The sequence below is a fragment of the Alligator mississippiensis genome, chromosome 10 (assembly GCF_030867095.1).
Source record: "Alligator mississippiensis isolate rAllMis1 chromosome 10, rAllMis1, whole genome shotgun sequence".
In the NCBI taxonomy this organism is placed as follows: Eukaryota; Metazoa; Chordata; order Crocodylia; family Alligatoridae; genus Alligator; species Alligator mississippiensis.
This window is the reverse complement of record NC_081833.1, coordinates 35,847,154-35,862,220: the sequence shown is the minus strand read 5'-3', so window position 1 is coordinate 35,862,220 and position 15,067 is coordinate 35,847,154. Positions and strand designations below refer to the sequence as shown.

Here is a 15,067-nt window from a genome sequence, read left to right as displayed (position 1 = left end):
GGAGTGCCCCTCAGGCAATCTCTGTGGCCTCTATACCGCCCCATGGTCACAACCCAAACCTCTGGTTCTACTTAAAGACCAAAATATACGTATAACACTACCAGTTTCTAACATAATCTCATATCCTACCTTGGGTCTCTACACACTGCAAACCCTTCTCCAGGCTTTCAGCTTCCCTGCAGCCACTCCTGCAGAAAGGCGTCCCTCTCCTGCAGGGGATCAGGACCAGATTGCCTGCTCTGGCTCATGGCTGAGTTTGTATCTCCCTGTGCTCCACCCATTTCTGGTCACATGGCCCCCCTTAGCTCTCTCCCTGAGCCAAGTATTCCCCTTTAGCTGAATGAGCAGCTTGCACAGTAGCTGGCCTAAGCTCAGTAGCCCACCTCAGAATGCAGCTCTACCCTGCCACTCTTCCCTGTTAAAGAAATGGAGGCCTTGGTCCCCTGTTACAACTGACTTTAGATCAGCAGATATTTTTATTCAAACATTGATCATATATGCACTGAGCTTGGTGCTGGCATGGTTCCTGCAGGCTGCTCTTGTACTCCTTTCTTCATCTTCTTGCTGGGCTCTCACCAGGGCACAGTCTTTCCTTCCCAGTTCAGTAGGATCCCATGGTGTTTTTCAGACAGGTTGCATAACACCTTCATAATCCCATTCACACTCTCATCGACTGTCAAGTCTGCCTGTGACATTCAAGCAAGAGTGGAAGACATAATGAGATTTTCCATCTCTGGTGCATTAAGTACATGAAGGTCAGGGGCAGATCCAGGGGGGTGCACTGATATACTTGCACTCTCCTTTGATTCCTGCTCCACCTGAAGTTTAAAACCAACTGCCTTGCAGTGGCAGCAGCATTTCTAGTCAGGCAGTGCTGAGGAAGTCCACTGATTTCATTATCATCTGCCCGATCCCTTCAACCAATTCATTCCACAGGTGTTAACAACCTTCTCTTCTTTCTAATGGCCTTGATGTCCCACCAATCAAGCTATCCTTTGTACTGCAATTCTGCTGCCTGTTTCCTGCTCCTGGTAAGGAAGCTTCTATATCAGAGCCCTGCAGATTATTTGTAACTCATTGAAATTAAGTTACATTTGTTTTTCTTCAGTCTTAAACTGCATAATACAGCCCTAGGCCCCTAGCATATTAGTAAAGCTTTTAGTTTATTTTTAACTGTAGAAAAATATGTGTTGGTTCTTTATGTGATGATGCCCCCTAACATCTGCACCCCGCTTTTCAAAATTCTAGATCTGCCCATGCAAGGATAGATGCTGGTTTTCAGCCTCGTCTAAAACAAAGCCCCATCATATACCATAAAAAATACCATCAACCCTATTGAGCCATAGCAACAGGAACGTGACTCCTGTTTGCAAACCCATGGCCAAGGACGAACCCTGAATCAAGGTTCCTCCCTGCAGCAAGGAAATTGAACATTTCCTGCCCACGCTCCACAAACCCACAACTACAATCATCCTCCAAACACGAACTTCCTTTGGTGAGGCCTCTCCAGGATTGCTCCCTTTGGCCACTCTCAAGCACACACATGAGCCAAGGCTCAAGAATAGGTCCAGAAGTACCAGCTCAGTGCAGCATTACTAGTAACTTCTGGGTTTGATGTGACTCTGAAGGGGCAGGTTGTTAGAGCACTGGGGAGAGGGGGTACCAGGTATAAGCAAGTCCCATGTGGCCTCCTGCTGGACTGTCACTGTCACCAGTGAGCTGTTTTTATAAGCACCATAGACCAGTTCCACAAATGTGTTTATTTAAGTCCTTCCTAGGGCATATTCACCTCAAAGAGAATCAGCCTAGAAAGGGTTAATAAGGTTCAAAATGACTTCTCCACCTTCAACAGAAGATTGTAGCTCCAGGAGAGGGGGCACCAGGTAGGGAAGCATTAGGCCAGAGGTGCTCAACCTTTTGGTCCTCTGGGCCTGGTGCACGGTGCAAGGCCATGGTGTACAGGGTTGGCACCACTGTGCCTGGACCTTGCCTATCTTGCACCATCTGGATCAGGTCCCACATACCAAGATCCTGATTGACACTGCCAAGATCAGGCCTTGCATGCCCAGATCCTACCTTGTGCTACTCAGATCTTGCTTCACACACCCTGCATCCTGGCCTGCAGACTGGCAACTCTGCTAACTCTCCTGGTCTCTTAAGCAAAGGAGACTTTTGTCTGAATTAAGTATCAGCCTGTACTAAGCATGGTGCTCATCCAGTAGGGGCTGTATGAATGAACTGTAAGGTGGATAAAAAACTGGCTAGAGCATCTGACTCAGAGGGAAATAATCAATGGCTCAATGTCTAGCTGGCAGCTGGTAACAAGTGGAGTGCCCCAGGGGTTGTTCCTGGGGCCAGTTTTGTTCAATGTCTTCATCAATGACATGGAAGATGGCAGAGTGCATCCTCAGCAATTTTGCAGATGAGACCAAGCTGTGGGGGAGTAGTAGATACACTGGAGGGTAGGGCTAGGATTCAGAGTGACCTAGACAAATTGGAGGATTGGGCCCAAAGAAATCTTATGAGGTTTAACAAGGGCAAGTGCAAAGTTGTGCACTTAGGAAAGAACAATTCCATGCACCAACACAGGTTGGGGAGTGACTGGCTGGACAGCAGCTCTGCAGAAAAGGACCTGAGAGTTACAGTGGACAATAAGCTGAATATGAGCCAGCAGTGTGCCCTTGTTGCCAAGAAGGCAAATGGCATACTGGGCTGCATTAGTAGGAGTGTTGCCAGCAGGTCAAGGGAAGTGATTATTCCCCTTTATTCAGCACTGATGAGGCCCCTTCTGGAGTATTGTGTTCAGTTTTGGGCCCCCCACTACAGAAAGGATGCGGACAAATAGGAGACATCCAGCAGAGGGCAACAAAAATGGTGATGGGCTGGGGGCAGGACTGTCCCTGAGGGGTGAGGGGAGGTGAATCGGACCGACTGCCCAGGGTCCCGCGCTTTGGGAGGCCACACAGAGCCAGGCAGAGTGGCCGTGGTGACTCTGTGCTGTTGCCAGCATCACATCTGGCTGCTCGTTCCCCCCCTAACCCCCCCCGACAAATCTGCTGTCGGCTTCCTCATGTCTGGGGTGGGGCCCCACACAGGCTGATTTGCCCCAGACCCCACACCCTGCTCTGGTTGTCTCTGGCTGGGGGACATGACTTATGAGGAGAGGCTTAGAGAACTGGGCTTATTTAGTCCAGACAACAGAAGACCGAGAGGCAATTTAATAGTAGCCTTCAACTACCTGAAGGGGGGTTCAAAAGAGGATGGAGCTGGGCTGTTCTCAGTGGTGGCAGATGACAGAACAAGCAGCAATGGTCTCAAATTGCAGCAAGGGAAGTTTAGGTTAGCTATTAGGAAGACATTTTCACTAGGAGAGTAGTAAGACACTGAAACAGGTTACCTAGAGAGGTGGTGGAATCTCTGTCCTTGGAGGACTCTCTGGCTAGACAAAGCTTTGGCTGGGATGATCTAGTTGGGGCTGGTCCTGCTTTGAGCAGGGGTTGGACTAGATGACCTCCTAAGGTCCCTTCCAACCTTAATTTTTTATGATTCTATCAGGGTCCAGCCAATTTTTCCTGTTAAGAAGCATGTCACAGTAGAGGAAAAGCAATGGCACTCCATGACAAAAGGAAATCATTACTTCTCCTCAGACCATCACTCACTGCTAGGAGACATTATTAGCTGTCTGTGAGTTTGGAGGACCACCAGTAGACATACCTCAGAACCTCCCAGGTCTGTTTTCACCCAGCCAGGGTGGATTGCAGTGCACAGGATCCCATCTTGCTTATACTCCAGAGACTGGCACTTAGTGAGCATGTTCAGAGCAGCCTACAGGGAAATACATCATGAGCAGAAGCAGAATCACAGACCTGGAAAACAAGTCAAACCCTTCAAACTCTAAAGTGTTGATAGGGAAGAGATGCCTGGAAGCCTGCAAAATAGCATAGGTGAGGAATCTTTTCTCAATGAAGGTGACTCTTGAAGGTCTGTAGATTGCTTCACAAATTAACCACATGTGTATTCACATCCTGCTCATACCAGAAGTGGGATATCTGTATAATTAATTCAATTTAGTTCAATCCTCTTCAAACTCAGGTAGGCAAAAGGTTATCAAGACCACTTTAGTTTTGAATAAGAGCATCAAAACAGAGCTTTGACGTTATTACAATCACAAAATCATAGAAAAAATAGGGTTGGAAGGGACATCAGGAGATCAACTAGTCCAACCCTCTTCTCAAGGCAGGATTATTCCTACCTAAACCATCTTAGACAAGTGCTTATCTAACCTATTCTTCAAAACTCCGCAAAGAACCCTCTCACACCAGTTATCTCAGACTAACTTTTCTGAGTGGCATCTGTGGAGACAAGTCTTCAAATACATGCCACTTCTCAGTACACTGGCTAAAACTATTTCTGGATGATCATTACTTTCATTTCCAGTACATAGGTTAAAATTAGGGTTGTCAATTAATCATGATTAATATGTTAATCGTTGTTTGTGTTAATTTTTTAATGTGTTAATCATGCACTTGGTTTTGGGGTCTGTGTCAGGGCTCTGCTTTGCCGCCATCACCACAGCCTCCAGGCTGCCCTGTGGAGCAGCAGTGGCAGCACAGAGGACCACAGGGCAGCTGCAGTGGGGCGGGGGGGGGGACCTGCACAGACATGGACACAGACGAACAGCCACAGCCTGCAGGTGACTAGGAATGCAGCCTGGTGGTGTGTGGAGCAGCTCCCAGCAAGTAAGTCTGTGAAGGAGAAGAGGCATGGGGGAGAAAAGGGGCCGGGGAGGGGGCGTTCGAGGCCCCTGTTGTGTGCACCCCTGGGGGAGGCGTAGGGGGCACGTGCCACCCAAATCTGTGCAGGGGCAGGGGCAGGGGCAGGGGCAGGCTGCTACTGTGGGCTGGGGTCCTGCACCTTGCCGCTGTTGCCCTGGGACCCTCCGGGCAATGTGGATGTGCCATGTCTCCTGTCCACCTAGCAGTGGGAAGCACAACATGACATTGCGTAGCTCCCAGGGCAATGGCAGCAGGGTGCAGAGCCCCACCTCCACTTCATGCACAGATCTGGGGTGCACGTGCTCCTCATTCCTCCTCTGGGGGTATGCACAGCTGCACGAGCAGCTCCCCCCCACTCCCCTGGACAAGCCATGCCTCCATCCCATGACCAGCCCCAGCTCCTACCCTTGCCTTTGCCCCATTCCCTTTCTCACCATGGGGGTCTTGATCTGCACCCTTGCCCCTTCTCTCCCTGATGCCTCTTCCCCCCACACACTAACTTGCTGGCAGTGTCTGTGTGTTTGTGTGTCTGCATCTCTCTCTGTGTCTGCATGTCTGTCTGCATCTCACTCCCAAGCCATGGCCCCCCCAGCCCTGCTGCTGCCCCCCACTCCTGACCCACAGTACCCCATGCCCTGCCAGGGTATGCAGGAACCCCACTCCCTGGGCTCCAACCACAACCCACACCCACCCACAGCCCTCCACACCTTCACAAATCTTTCCCCCACACAAGCACACACACTCTACACCCACCCCCAACCATACAAAGTACCTGCATAATTTTGCCTAACTGTGCATTGTTTTGTTTTTAGCTATGTGATTAAAATGGTGATTAATTGTGACTAATCACGATAAACTTTTTCAACTGTTTGACAGCCCATTAACAACAACAGTTTTTGTCTCAAGCTACTAATGAATTGGGAGAGAACCAATTCAGCTGGTGTCCCATGATGGTTTACTCAAAGGGAAACATACCTTACTGCAGCGGTAGGAGACAACTGGGAACCAGGAATAGGTCTCAGGAGTTTTCTCCATGGATCCCAGAATTGTGGACATATTAATCAGAGCTGCCTTGCTGCAGCTCAGTGGTTTGTGGCTGCTTCCCTGGGCAGCCTTCTTCAGCAATGGCAGGAATGCCTGGGGGAAGACACCGTGTCAGTCCATCATCAATATGATAGACTCTCCCTGCCTATCAGAACTCGCATTCTTTCCCTCCCCAGCCAGCGTCTCCCCAATTGAGCTACCATTGTTTTCCCTACCCCATTTCATACCTGCTTTCACTCCACTCTTTCGCTAGGCACAATTTCCAGGTTTTCCATTACTGCAGCCCCTCCTTCTCCTCCTTCATGCCGCACCTCACACAACTACCTCTTTTGTGCTCTCCACCAGTAGTCTTCTCCAGAGGACTCCTGACAATTCTCTATTCTAAATCTGTCCCTTCAACTACCAGGTCATTAAGCCACACAATGCATTCTGCTTCATACATGTGTGGTGCTGGGTAGTCAGGCAGTAAGGTAGGGGCAGGCAATTATTTTGGGCAGAGGGCCGCTTACTGAGTTTTGGCAAGCCATCAAGGGCCGCATGACAAGCAGCCAGGGGCAGATAAATATTAATTTTCCAAATTTTTTAAGGGTCTTGCATGTCAGTTAGAATGGCCTGGCGTGCCGCATCTGGTCCACGGGCCACATTTTGCCCTCTGTGGTGGTGAGGTGCCCCCACAGGCTCTCGAGGGAGAGAGAAGAGAGCCCACGAACCCCAGACCCCAAGAGCAAGCCCCCAGAGGGGCGTATGTACCTCCCGGAAAACAGTGGGAGCCAGAACCGCATTTGCAGCCAGAGCCGCGCGAGCCAGCGTTACGCCAGCTGTGGCATCAGCTGTTTTCAATGAGGAGAACAGCTGAGCCAATCCCAGTGGCCATATCGGCCACTGTGGGAAGCTTCAAAAATGCCGGCGGAGCGGGGAGGGGGAGAGAGACAGAGAAAGAGAGAGCACGGGCTGGCAGCTCGTGAGGCAAGCTCCGACATGAGAAGGAGATGACCCAGCCTGTGAGGCTTCAGCAGGCAGCCCAGGGAAGGGCTTTAAGCCTTCTGCAGGAGGCAGAGCAGGACGCAGACAAGGAGGGCAAGCGGAGGCACTCTTGCAGCCACCTGAAGGAGCTTACACTCAGGGGGCAAGGGAGCTCCCTGCTTGTGGTAAGGGAGAGAAAACAGCAAATCTGGGAGGGAGCTGGAATAAGGGGGTTAACTCTGCAGCCCCTCCTGACTCGGAGGAATGTTTTCTATAAAAAAAGAAATCTTCCCCAAGAAGGGAGGGAGAGTGACCGGAACCCTGGGAACCAGTCTGAGGCTGTCATACAAGGCCAGGAAACATCTGTAATGCATCATCCAATGGCTGGCATGTGGATGGGGTGTAGGGGAGGCAGAGCCCCGTGGAACACCGCGTCGAATGACCGTGAGTACCACCGTCTATTGGGAGGCCCCATCCATGCTAAGATTTCCACTGTAGACCCCTCTTAAAGTGCGTTTAACATCCAAGTCGTGGCAGGTGAGTTGAGGGGAAGGGCAAACCCCAATAGACTGGGCAGCGAGAGGGGCGCAAGCTCCACACCCACCTCTGCACTAAGTATATGAAATAAGTATAAGAAGCTTGCAGTGTGTGGATGATGGATGGCATAGGAACACCATGGGCAACATTCTCTTCTCTGTGAAGTCTGGGGTATCTCATTAAACTGAATGGGGTGGTGGTATGTGTTGTGGGGGTTGTCACTGCCAGTCTGTTTCTGAACAACTCCCTTGGCCAGTCTCCCATGACCCATGGGCACATGGAGAGTTTAGAACAATTCTTATGCCTTTTGATCTCTTTGTTCCTAGTTGCATTAAACATCTGGTTAACTCTTCCTGAAGCCTAGAATTTGTATTGCCACAGGTGAGAGCCCAGGTATTGTCTCTCCATTTCCTGACTTGTTCACTAGAAGCTCTTTCTCTAGAGGCATTGCTTAGCCCTCTGAGCTGTTTTTACCACAACCACCTTTTAAGCCAACATTTGTAAACAGTGAATCGACCCCATAAAAATTCATACAGTTGGCTTATTATCTTCCAGAAGGTGGCACAGGTGTCAGCTGTGTGAGATTGCTGCTGCTTCTGTCTTTTACTTTCTGATGAGAAGCTTTTTGGGGCATGCACTGGGTGTGGACTGTGCCTTGCATGACAGGGCTCTGAAGCTGACTCAGATTGCTGTATACTACTACAACAGTAGTATACAAGCCCTCCTCTATCCCGCTTAACTAATTCTCTTCATAGAACTTTTCTGGATAATTTTCTCATTTTAAAACAAATCCCACCTATGGATCCATCAGCAGAAATGCAAGGTGGGGTGGACTCTTACCTGGGTCACTAACAACGGCCCAACAACATTTGTGTTATACACACTCATCATGTCATCAGGAGTCGCAGATGCAAGAGTAGATTGTGGCATAACACCTGCATTATTTATCAGCAGGTTCAGACCTGAGCCTTTCAGATGGGCTTCAGCTTTCTTTGCAGCAGCCTCTACACTCGCTGGGTCCGTAGCCTCTGGAGGGAAAGAGAATGAGCGAGAACATGGGGTTTATTATGACCATGATTTGGTTTCAGTCTTGATACTAACAGAAATAACTTCTGAAATAAATTTGGTTTTGTGTTAAAGCAGGTCACCACTTACTGGATGAGTTCACAGGGGACATAGGTAAGGTTTATTTAAACATCTTGAATTTAGAACCACAACCAATTTGTCCTTAATGCTAACTGAAGGCAGAAAAGGCCAGAACAAAGTAGCTAGGAAAGATGCAAACCAAGTTGGTAAGTCATCATGTCCTGTCTAACATTCAAGATCCAAACAGTCTGCAGGCTTATACTGGAATTGGAAGGCAGGATGAGTGTAAGTGATACAAGGAAACCACACACATCCAGAGTCCATCATTTCCAAGTGTTCTTACATTTCCAGCTTCTGCTCAAATTATTTCAAAGTGGATGTGTAAAATTAGACTCACAAAGGCCAACTGGCCAACTTCTCTTCAGAGAATACATATGTAAGAGCCAAACACAAGGGGCTCAATTTTGGGAAAAATGAACTAAAGCTGCAGTCATCCTCCGCAGTTGATTATCTCATGGTTGAAACACTGAGTTAGGAACCTGGTGACCAGGATTCCAATCTCAGTTCTGCCACAGGATTCTTGTATAAGCTCCTGCTAGTCTTTTAAACCTAAAGTTACAAAGGGCTCCGTGAATTTGGGGTGCCTGCTTGGACCCCACTTCTCAATGGTGTTGACAGCTACAGCTGAAATCAAAGACACGTGTAGGTACTTAGAACCTCTGATAACCTGCTTCTCCCTGGTTCTCAGTGGCCCTTGCTGCCCTCCTCAATACTCAGGGAAACATTGCCCAAAGGCATTTTCTAAACTGAAATTGTTAAAACTTGGGCTACAGTTGTGTGTGTGCATACATGTGTGCATGAGGACGAGCCACAGGTTTGAAACAATCAAACCACTTGGCTAGGGACAGACATTAAAAAAGCCTGAGCCTGAATTGATTCACTCTTTGCAGGTTAGTCTAAGCTGCACAGCTTAAACTGATTAATAACTGGACAGACATTCTCTGTTAAATCAGGTAATGCAGTCATGTGCCTGCAGTGGCTCAAGCCAGAAGCTGGGGGGCTCTAGACCACACCTGCCAGCCACTGCCAAAGGGGAGGGAAGAGAGATGCCCTCCAAGGCTCTCACCTCTCCCTGTTGGAGTGGAGGGGGGATGGCCAGCCACCAGCCGGGGCTAGCAGGACACACAAGGTACCAGCCACCAGCCTGGGCCACCAGTATGCAACTTCCCTTAACTCCATCTCCAGCACATGTGTGTGATGATTGTCAGGTCTTTGCCAACACTTCCCACCTCTCAGTCTGCTGCTGCAGGTCTTAGCTCTGGGCTCACAGGTGCAGGTCTTGGAGCTGCACACAGGGAACTAGCTTGCCTCACTCCCCCAGTCCAGGACTGCTGTGGAATTATTCCCCTCCCTGGCTGCAGGCAAGCTGGACAGAAGGAGGAATTAACTCCATTTCTGTCTGGATGCATGAAAGCCAGTGTGACTGGGGCTGGCAAACCCCAGCTGTGGTCTGCAAGGTTTGCCAGTGGGAAAGAGGGGGAGAAGGGACAGAGGGAGGAATTTGCCTCAGAGGCCATGGCAGGCCAGTGTCTGGCCATGTCTCACCCCCGCTCTGGCTAGAGAAGCCTCTTTAAAGGCTAATTTTGTGGTGTGTACAAAGGCCCTCTGATACTACATTCAACCAGGTTTATCTCACACCAGTTTTGGCCATTTTCAAAATGGTTTACGTGCACAGGTTTAAACCACTTTCTGATCATTTAAAGTGGTTCATGTGCAGGGGCGATGTGTAAGGGGTGCATGCGGGTGCACGTGCACGTGTACCTCCTGAGTGTGGCGGTGCACCACCTACAAAAAGGCGCCGCCGATACTGTCCACCAATGGTAGCATCTGGGGGTGGGCCACAATTGCCGCTGATGCTGCCGGCAGTGCCTGAGGGTGATCGCCGACTCCTGGTCCACACTCACCACTCCCTCTCCCCCTGCTGCCGACAGCACTGGTGGCATCTGCGGGAGCTCTGCGCTTACTGCCACTGAGCTCCCGCTGCCGCCACCGTCGCACTCCTGCCGCCACCAGCGCAGCCATTCTCCCCACAGCCGCCGGGGGCACATTTCGTTGATTTTTATGTGTAATGTCTGTCCCTAGCCCTTGTGTCTGGAGACTGTTTGAGAGTTTCTAGTTCAAAGGGAGTTTCACTTACAAGTAAGTTAGAAGTGGGAGGAGAAACTACCTTAAGACTGCAATAAGTCTTGCAGCTGTAATCGCCTCATCTCTGTTGAGTGATTCCATGCAACTTCTGTCAACAAATGGGGTACTAAGTCTGCCTGTTACAATCTGTTACTATGCAGTCCCACTCCACCTTAGCAAATGCAAACAAGATGAATTTATTATTATCAATCTACTCTGTTCAAATAGGCATAAACCCTGTTTGATTTTTACTTTCTTCTACCTCTCAACAGTTGCCACAAATGTCTGAGCAATCCAGTCCAGCTCCAACTGAAAGCTTTGGCTGACTTCCACTTGAACTTCAAGGGAGCAGAATTTGAGCAGCATTTGGTCCAAATTGGAGTACTAGATAGCCAACATCTGTAACTGGGTCAATGCCTTTTGCAGAGAAGTGACAGGACTGTCAGCATGCAACCTAGCTTGTTCACCTGACTGTTCTGTTCAACTGACAGAGAAGAGCCCAAAAAAGAATGGCAGTGAAGCATGGAGAGAAGAGACTTAGACCTGCAAAGAAGCCAGAGCAGAGCAGGCCACTCAGTGTTTGCTGAGTGCCAGTAGGAGGGGAGAAGTAGGGAGGCCTTACCTAGCTGTAGCATTATCACCTTTGAATGTTTGGAAGCCATCTTCTTCAGTTCCTGGAAACAAAGATGTTGTGTTATGGTACCAAAGTAAAAGTACAGGCTCAAGTGCTGGGTGTCCTGTTCAGCTCTAACCTGGTTGACCATGATAACAGCCCGCTGCCTCTGGCATAGTTTCTGCTCTCACACCACATGATTTTGTCCTTTAATGGTGGTACCTGAATGTGTACAAGTAGATGCTGGCCTTGTGGCTAGAAGTCAAGGCCAAGCTAAAGGTCAAGCCCAGCATCTTGGGAACTCCAGCTGCATTGCTGTGGTGGTGTCAGGGAACAAGCAGCAACCTCCCCTGCAGCCCTTCACCAGCAGTTAACTGGGGAAGTGCACATGCAATCCTGGCCCACCTGTAATGTGCCTACTGCCTTTCCCCTTTCCACCCTCTGTTCCATTCTCCCTAGCAGTCTGCCTCCTGCTCCTCATCTGTCCTCTGCTTAGCTCTCCTCTGGTTCTGTCCTGCTATGGCCAGTGTTCATTGCCCCAGCTCATGTCATTCATTCTGAGAAACAAAATCCCCTTCTGTGGTTCCACAGGGGCCAGAGGCCGCATCTCCAGAGTCCTGAGGAGCAGTCAGCAGGACTCAGCTCCTTCCCTAGCAACTTCCTTGGTACCCTAGAAAACATCTATGTAACCTGCCAGGTTTCTTGCCTCCTGGCTGATCCCAACAGTCATATCAGTGGCACAGCTGCAAGACAGGAGCATTCCTGCTCCCAGAGTTTCTTGCACCAGGGGAGGAGAGGTTGGAGCTATTGACCTGCTCTTCATGACAAGCCTTTGCAGTTTTGCAGAAGCAGAGTTCAAACCAGGAATATGAAGAGGTCTTCTGGGGTGAACCTTGCAAAGCCAGAGGGGAAAAGGCTAGTCAGGAAGGGGAATGTCAATATGGGGAAGGCTGTGGGACATCAAGAAATACTGCTTGCCTCCTCGGGACACTGAGGTAACAGAAGTGATCCCAGTACCTGGTAGGGGAATGGGATGGGCTCTGAGGAGCAGTTGGCTTGCGGATTTAGATATCTAACTATTTTCTGAATAAGTCGTCTTCTGCTTGCCAGGTGAATATCAGCCAGATCTTTGATCCTCTGCAGCTATGCCTCAGGCCTGGTACAGAAGTGGGCTCCTCACTGGGCAGTGTTCTAGGTTGCCTGCTACAGCTGCCAATGCAGCCAGTGTTTCTTATGCCTGCGAGGTATTGTGAAAGGCCAACTCTCTAGGGCAGGGGCGGGCAATTATTTCAGGCCGAGAGCTGCTTACTGAGTTTTGGCAAGCCAACGAGGGCCGCGTGACAGTCAGCCAGGGGCAGATAAATATTAATTTTCTAAATTTTTTAGGGGCCCCATGGGCCGGATAGAATGGTCTAGCAGGCTGCATCCAGCCCATGGGCTGCATTTTGACCACCCCTGCACTAGGGAATAGTGGGAGCATGTCAATGGATCACCATGAGTCAAAGCCAAATAGCATTACCCCTGACAGTGAGACTCAGCAGCGCATATATGGAGGTGGGAGGCAGATGAGCAGTGTCTTGAGAAGACTAGGCTGGAAACTGCCTTCTCTCTGCAAGTCACTGAGGAGACCACAATATCTCTGTTCTGGGTGGCAGATTGTCCCTTGCACAAGGGAGAGGGCAGGGGAGAATCAAGCCCGCTAGACTTAGGGGTCTGTACAGCTGGTGTCAGCCCAACACAGGCCTGCTCCTGCCACTGGCAACGTTCCCCTTCCAAGGAAGGAGGTGTTTGGGGCAGAGGAAGACCTGCAGCCAGCCAGCAGGTGGTGCAGATGATGGCAGTTCTGGACCTGATCCTTAAATCTGCTTTCATTTCACAAGTGGTGAGGGGTGGGGCAGTGACGGTTTCCTCCAGTGAATTTCAGTAAAAAAGAAGAGTGAATCCTCACCTCTGCCTGTGCTCCCGCTGGGTCCCGGCAAGTTGCAAAGATCACATCTGGTGGGTTTGGCTTCCTGACAAAATGCTTGACCAGCTCCAGACCAATTCCCCGATTGCTTCCTGTCACCAGCACGCTGTAGACATTTGGCCCAGCCATGTTCACCTCCTTTCTGCCTCTGGTCTGCATCTCTCTTTCCACGCTCAATTTATATTGGCTCTGTTTTCCCTGAAGTGAATTTGCTTTACTAAATCCCCGCCTACATCTTTTTTCTTACTTTCAACAATGTTTGCATTTGTATAAAAGCTCCTGTCATTCATGGTAAAATGATTCATTTGATAAATAAACAGCAGGTTAGGAGACATGAACAAAACATAATCTCACGCTCTGAGCAGCTCCTGTGATTAATGTCGACATGAAAGCCCCATTATTTTTTGTTGGTACATGTTCTTTATATAGCTTGAGGCCTCTCCTTACAAAAGTATCCCCATTGTGGGGATACCATTCCTAGCTTTATATGGAGTCTCCACTTTTGGGTGAGTCTCTATAGCTTCACTTAAGTCAAAGCTTCACTGAAGTCAGTGAATTTTTGCAAATGCACATCATCCCTGAAGATATGGGGCCAGATTGACTGGTAAAGTGCAGGTAAGATGAACACAGAGTTTTGGTGCCTAAATCACAAAAATTCCACATCAACAGTGCTCCAGCAGCAGCAACATGGATTTGACACCTACAATTTGGGGTGCAAAGATCACTGACTGGGCAGCTAAAGACTGCACAAGCAGAGAAGTGCCCTGCTCTGACCACATGGCTATCCAGTATGGCTGTGCAAAACAGCACTGTTTCGTTTGGACTTCTGTTTCGCTGTTTCGAAGGGACAGTGTTTCATTTTGTTGTTTCATTTAATTTTGAAGCACTGTTCTGTTTCGTTTTGTTGCAACTATTTTGCTATTTTGATGAGTTTCGACGTTTCACCCATAGGCTATAATGGAGAATCATGAAAATGCCTATAACTTTGTCATTTCTTGCCTGATTCAGATCAACATTGCAGGAATGATAGCCCCTTCTGAAGGCATGAAGTCTGCCAAGTTTCAAGGAGAAAGGTGCAGGGGTTTCTAGGAAACTGCACCTCAACCTGCTAAAAGCAAAACAGGTGTCACTTGCCAGCAGCAGCAGCCTTTTGTCATCCCGCCTGCAGATCTGGGGGCCCCAGGAGAGGTGTGGGGTTGTGCTGGACTCCTCCCAGGGCTGCAGGTCCCTGGATCTGCGCTCAGAATCACAGGAAGCTGCTGCTGCCGCCTGGGATGGGCACTAGGCACAGCCAGTGCCCCGCTCCGGGAAGACTGATGCTGCCGCTGGCCCCAGGCAGCAGCGGCAGCCTCCAGTCATCCTGCATGCAGACCTGGGGGCCCATGCCCCCAGGAGTCTGGCAGCACTGCAAGGGCAGGCTGAGCTCCGTGGGGCTGGCGGAGCTGCTCGGAGCACAGCCCTGGCTCTCCCCACCTTCCACCGCTGGGCTGCACCCCACCTGAGCGGATCCGCCAGCCCCGTGGAGCTCAGCACAGTGACAGGAGGAGGCAGGAGAGCCAGTGGTGGAGCTGGTTGGAGTGCAGCCCGGTGGCGGGAGGCTCCACAGCCCCACGGAGCTGAGCCTGGCAGCAGGAGGCGGGCGAGAGCCACTGGCCAGGGTTGCACACCAAGCGGCTCTGCCACTGGCTCTCCCTCCACCTCCCACTGCCGGGCTGAGCTCCGTGGGGCTGGTGGAGCCGCTGAGCGCAGCCCTGGTGAGCACAGCCCAGTGGCTGGAGGCTCTCTAGCCCCATGGAGCTGAGCCTGGTGGCGGGAGACGGTGGAGAGCCAATGGCAGAGCCACTGGGAGCCAAGCCTTAGCCAGGGGCTCTCTCCCACCTCCTGCCACCAGGCTCGGCT

The 15,067-nt window shown here is 50.2% G+C and overlaps 1 protein-coding gene across 2 annotated transcripts; it reads right to left on the bottom strand.

Annotated features, from left to right (window-relative positions):
- Positions 1-439: 439 nt before the first annotated feature.
- On the bottom strand, positions 440-14,348 carry LOC102570910 (C-signal). 2 transcript variants are annotated; one of them, XM_019489000.2, is made up of 6 exons: positions 13,151-14,343; positions 11,212-11,263; positions 8,160-8,347; positions 5,751-5,912; positions 3,715-3,825; positions 440-686 (listed from the first exon to the last, which is right to left on the bottom strand). In XM_019489000.2, exons 1-6 carry the CDS (start codon positions 13,325-13,327, stop codon positions 573-575), a joined length of 804 nt encoding a protein of 267 aa, XP_019344545.1. In that variant the 5' UTR covers positions 13,328-14,343; the 3' UTR covers positions 440-572. The 2 variants fall into 2 exon arrangements, with proteins under 2 accessions (XP_019344545.1, XP_019344546.1); XM_019489001.2 differs by lacking the exon at positions 3,715-3,825 and having other exon boundaries at positions 13,151-14,348.
- Positions 14,349-15,067: the final 719 nt, after the last annotated feature.